We start from the raw sequence: 6,069 nt of genomic DNA, 5'->3' as shown, positions 1-6,069 counted from the left end.
TTATTAACGTAGCCAATGATTTTGAGTCTCTGTGTAGGCGGCGGCCTCTCTGTGCCAGTGATGGCTGTTTAACAGTCTGATGGCCTTGAGATAGAAGCTGTTTTTCAGTTTCTCTGTCCAAGCTTTGATGCACCTGCACTGACCTTTGCCTTCTGGATGGTAACGGGGGGAGCAGGCAGTGCCTTGGGTGGTTGTTGTTCTTGTTGATCTTTTTCGCCTTCCTGTGACATCCGGTGGTGTAGGTCAACCAGTCTGTTCCCAGTGCAGAACTCACCCTTGTCACCAACATGATGAGAGAACATGAGTATGATTGGTGTTATAGGCTCTTATTATGGCTCTCCACAAAATGTAAAAGTAATGTATGTGATGTACAAAGTTTGACAACTCTGCAATCGGACAGTAAAGAGATGTGATTCGGCAATGATTGATGCTGTTCAATGTGAAACGTTCTTTTTCACATGTGTATTCAGCGAAGGAACTTAAATGAATTGAAGGGAGTCATCTATACAGAATATTTGTATAGAAGAGAATCTTCTGATCATTCAAGAACATCTTTCGATGAAGAGATCATTTCTATGAAGTGACACACAAGTTCCCAACTTGACGCATCACACATGGCAGTCTCTCGCAGAGCAGCAACCCTTGAGCGGTTTTGGGGTTATGTACCTTGATCAATGGCAGTAGGTGTCACCTGGAATGCTGATGCTCACTCCCACCAGATTTCTCTCGACAGCCCTGTATTAGAACCTGCAACCCTCTAGGGGTAATGGCCCCTCTCTCTAGAAATGGAAACCACTTATGGTTAGGAAAGATCCAGCACAGTGTCTTCAGTCAGTGGTAAACTTAGCGTAGACAATATGGTAGAATTGCAGAAGACTTTATTTCAGTATCTGAACAAGTTAACAAATATGCAACGCAACAAAACAAATGCATATTTTTGGGCAATCAGACTACTGTGGAATGAAGTAGAAAATACATTATTTGATAAAGCAAGCCTCTAATGAATGAATTACCCTGACTAAAATGCTGTAAAATAATAGAATAATGTTCTGCCATGTCTATACGCTGTTGTATTAACTTTATGGATCACAAAGTGGAGTCTGATGGGGGTTAATTTAACATTGTCATGCAAATTGAGACAGGGAGGAATGCTTTGATTGCCTAGTCTCGCACAGATAAATAACACAATTTCATTACAACACCATTATTACTACAGGAATTTGCATTTGTCAGCTCGGCAGAGATGTGGTCTTTGTAGGCTAATAATGCAAGTTATTTCAGGTCAATATAGGCTCTGTAGAAGTTCTAGTACACAAAATAAAGTAGAAATACATGTATGTCTATTACTCTTGGACATTCAAAATCATCTCTTACATAAATCAACTCTATTTATTTTTTTAACAAGACTGGATTCAGAAAACAACACTGAAGGTTACCAGTCAGAGGCAGGGAACCATGGTGACCGGTCTATGAAATAACTGAAAGGTGGCATGTATACACTGAGTGTATAAAACATTATGAACACCTGTTTTTCCATGACATAGACTGACCAGGTGAATCCAGGTGAAAGTTATGGTCCCTTATTGGTGTCACTAAGTCCACTTCTAATCAGTGAAGGGGAGGATACAGGTTAAAGAAGGATTTTTAAACATTGAGACAGTTGAGACGTGGATTGTGTATGTGTGCCATTCAGAGGGTGAATGGGCAAGACAAAATATTCAAGTTCCTTTGAATGGGGTATGGTAGTAGGTGCCAGGTGCACCGGTTTGTGTCAAGACCTGCAACACTGCTGGGTGGAGAATGCTCAACAGTTTCCCGTGTGAATCAAGTGCATGCGTATGTTTACATATTCCTATTGGTTGGTTGAATTTACATATCAATAAGGTGTTATGCCATTGGTCATGCTTGCAGATAGGAGATTGTGAACGTCAATTCTTCCTAGTCTGATATTGCTATACAAGCAGTAGGTCACGTTCTGAAATACTCTGGGTTCACTATGTACATTTGTAGATAGATAGATAGATAGATAGATAGATAGATAGATAGATAGATAGATAGATAGATAGATAGATAGATAGATAGATAGATAGATAGATAGATAGATAGATAGATAGATAGATAGATAGATAGATAGATAGATAGATAGATAGATAGATAGATAGATAGATAGATAGATAGATAGATAGATAGATAGATAGATAGATAGATAGATAGATAGATAGATAGATAGATAGATAGATAGACTGAGTATACCAAACATTAGGAACACCTTCCTAATATTGAGTTGCACCCACCCTTTTTCCCTCAGAACAGCCTCAATTCGTCAGGACATGGACTCTACAAGGTGTTGAAAGCGTTCCACAGGGATGCTGGCCCATGTTGACTCCAATACTTCCCACAGTTGTGTCAAGTTGACTGTATGTTTTGTTTATTCCATGTGTAACTCTGTGTTGTTGTATGTGTCGAATTGCTACGCTTTTTCTTGGCCAGGTCGCAGTTTCAAATGAGAACTTGTTCTCAACTAGCCTACCTGGTTAAATAAAGGTGAAATAAAAAATAAAATAAAAAAGTTGGCTGGATGTACTTTGGATTGTGGACCATTCTTGATACACACGAGAAACTATTGAGCATGAAAAACCAGCAGCGTTGCAGTTATTGACGCCTGGAACCTACTACCATACCCCGTTCAAAGGCAAATACATCCTTTGTCTTGCCCATTCACCCTCAATGGCACACATACACAATCCATGTCTCAATTGTCTCAAGGCTTAAAAATCCTCCTTTAATCGGTCTTCTCCCCTTCATCTACACTGATTGAAGTTGATTTAACAAGTGACATCAATAAGGGATCATAGCTTTCACCTGGATTCACCTGGTCAGTCTATGTCATGGAAAGAGCAGGTATCCTTAATGTTTTGTATAATTTGTGTATATATATGCGTGTGTGTGTGTTACCTGTTAGATATTGAGGGCTTCCTGGGGTGTGCTTTTGTATGTCATTGCTGTAAGAGCAAGTTAGCTAGCATGCCATATTTGTAATGGTCGCATTAGCTCCCTGCTAATTCACAGTTATTTCCATGCTAAAAGACAAATCACTAATCTACAGCAATCAACATATTGTTGTCCGGCACATCTAATGTGCTCCTTTGTGTCTATCTTCAGAATAAACACCAATCTGGGATCGCTGGCTGGACAGTCCTTTCTTTACAAACACAACTCAAGAGATTTATCAAATATGACCCGTCTTCTTGTCTTCATGGGACATCTGTTACATGTGCGTGTGTGTAAAATGTCATTCAATGAATTCATTCAATAGCCATCTCCACAAGGAAAATTAACATATGATAACATCCGGAATTCTAGGTTAGTGTGTATTGACCTATAGTCTGTGGCTATTTCCCATTAAATATGTAAAGATATTTTAAATAATGACATTGAATAATATATGCTGGAGACAATGTCAAAGATCAAATATGCAGGCCCTATTCTCTTTGTGGTAATTATGAGATGTCTATTTACACGAGTAAACACAAAACAGTAATTTTCTGTTGGCAGTGGGTGGGCTCAGGTGGTGACCATATTAACATTTTAGTCCCGACAGAACACATACTCGTTATAACTCGTCCAGATTTTATCCTCGTTTGGGTCATTGCTGGTGTAAGCGCATGTGCCCGTGGAGCTACAAGCCACCATGTGAAAGCCAACCTCGGTCAGCTTGTCAAACGCCTGCTCAAGGAAATTGAATTTCAGGTAGTAACGGGACGTATACCTCTCCGGTGGCCGGTCGGGGTCCCTGCTCTCATTCAAAGTGTCCCCGAACACTTCTTTAGCAAGGGAAGTTTTCCCGCACACCGTGATGCGCGCCACTCTCCTGAACTTGGCGTCGGTTTGGATATCTCTCCCTATAGTGTACGATCCCCGGTATCCAATTGTGATGTAGCCCGACTTTCTGGACTCCAGAGACTGGGAGCGAGCGCTGCTCATTGCAGTCATCATGCGCAAAGTTTCCATGCCAACGCCGGAGGACCCGGTGCCGCACTGAAGTGCACTCTCCTCGGTGTCGCTCTGGCAAATCTCCTCGTTAATGGAGTTCTCTTTGCTCATGCTGGGGCTCAGGCGCTTGGACAGGTCCCGCAGCTGGAAAAACTCAGCCTCCCTCTGCAGCCGGCTTTTCTCGGGGAAATAATCAGGCAGCACCAGGTTGAGGTCCCGCAGGTAGTCTAAAATATAACGGAACAAGAAACCGTCCCTGTCCAAGAAGTAGCGCCCTTTGCCGTCTCGCGCCAGGTCCTTTGGAGCCTTCTTGCTGAACATGGTCCAGAGGAGCGAGTCTGGAACGGCAACCAAAGTTATGTGCCGTGTCACATACACCTGTCCCCCGACATTCAGTTCAATTATCTCAGAGAATGGGGACCCAGACTCAGCTCGATTTGAGCTCCCCCACTCTGTGTCCGTCATTGCCATCTTTACGCGCAGTTCTGTGTTACTGTCACCGACTGGAATCCCTATAATAATGAGACAGAAAGTCTAGCGGTTTGTTTATGTAATGCTGTGCTTGCGGGGGGAGGAGAGAGTAGACAGCTGATTTGAATGATGACTGTTAACTCTTTACCAACAATAGACCTACTGTAGGCCTAGTCTATGACTGCATTCTATGACAATGGTGAGACTAGGGGAGACAGGACCCAATGGGCACAGATGTCAATTTAAAGTTTAGTTTTGATTTAAATTGGATTTAATCTAACAGGAATTCAATGTCAAATCAACAACAAATGTCACCATGTCATTGGATTTAGGTTAAACGTTGGTGGAAAACAAGATGAAAAACCCATATGTTGATGACTTTTTGCAAATCCAATTAGTTTTACACATTGATTCAACATCCTCTTGTTGATTTTTGGGGTTGAAATGACATGGAAACAAAGTTGATTCAACCAGTTTTTGCTCAGTGGGGATATTGTACCATCGTTTTCTCTATTAGCCTAGATCAGTCATGTTACAAGAAAGGTACATTGAATAAGTCACACATTTAAAGGGACAATATTTTTTTGCAGGTTATTGGCATTTTGGCTTTTAAAGGCAATGTTCCCACGTTTGCGGAGATCCCATTCACAGTATATATCATCTCAATTAAAAATGTCTGTTTAAAGCATCAATGCCGAGGCTATAACCCGTGATTGGCCTGAATCCCGTCCTAGGTCAGGTCACCATAGAAAATGTTTGGATCACAATATTGATATTAATCCACAGTCTGACATATTTGTACCTGTGAAAAATAGCCTAATTGTTTATTCGTTTGCCTATTTGTTATTCTGAACATAACTGCAATATTTTACTGTAATAGACTACACTGTAATACTTTTCTGTAATTTCAACAGTAAAACACTTTAGAATGCATCCTGATCGGTTGCATCACCACTTGGTATGGCAACTGTTCGGCATCTGACCATAAGGCGCTACAGAGGGTAGTACGTACGGCCCAGTGCATCACTGGGGCCAAGATTCCTGCTATCCAGGACCTATATACTAGGCTGTGTCAGAGGAAGGCCCAAAAAATTGTCTGAGACTCCAGTCACCCGAGTCATAGACTGTTTTCTCTGCTACCGCATGGCAAGCAGTACCGGAGTGGCGAGTCTAGGACCAAAAGGCTCCTTAACAGCTTCTACCCCAAGCCATAAGACTGCTGAACAATTCATCAAATAGCCACCGGACTATTTACATTGACCCCCCCATTTGCTTTGTACACTGCTGCTACTTGCTGTTTATTATCTATGCATAGTAGAGGTCAACTGATTCATCGGAATGGGCGATTAATTAGGGCCGATTTCAAGTTTTCATAACAATCGGAAATCTGTATTTTTGGACACCGATTTGGCCAATTTTTTAAAATATATATATATGTATATATTTTTTTTACACCTTTATTTATCCTTTATTTAACTAGGCAAGTCAGTTAAGAACACATTCTTATTTTCAATGACGGCCTTGGAACGGTGGGTTAACTGCCTTGTTCAGGGGCAGAATGACAGATTTTTACCTTGTCAGCTCGGGGATTCAATCTTGCAATTT

The 6,069-nt window shown here is 41.3% G+C and overlaps 1 protein-coding gene across 1 annotated transcript; it reads right to left on the bottom strand.

The window, feature by feature from the left end:
* Positions 1 to 2,894: 2,894 nt before the first annotated feature.
* Positions 2,895 to 4,492, bottom strand: kctd12.1 (potassium channel tetramerisation domain containing 12.1). The gene has a single exon (XM_024388509.2). It carries the CDS (start codon positions 4,462 to 4,464, stop codon positions 3,589 to 3,591), a length of 876 nt encoding a protein of 291 aa, XP_024244277.1. The 5' UTR covers positions 4,465 to 4,492; the 3' UTR covers positions 2,895 to 3,588.
* Positions 4,493 to 6,069: the final 1,577 nt, after the last annotated feature.

This window comes from Oncorhynchus tshawytscha, linkage group LG26, assembly GCF_018296145.1.
Source record: "Oncorhynchus tshawytscha isolate Ot180627B linkage group LG26, Otsh_v2.0, whole genome shotgun sequence".
Classification (NCBI taxonomy): domain Eukaryota; kingdom Metazoa; phylum Chordata; class Actinopteri; order Salmoniformes; family Salmonidae; genus Oncorhynchus; species Oncorhynchus tshawytscha.
The sequence above is the reverse complement of the archived record's forward strand: the minus strand, read 5'-3'. Positions and strand labels throughout refer to the sequence as shown.

Bases quoted from the DNA above. Each gene is read 5' to 3' on its own strand.
- kctd12.1 (XM_024388509.2), bottom strand. From the start codon at position 4,464: ATGGCAATGACGGACACAGAGTGGGGGAGCTCAAATCGAGCTGAGTCT.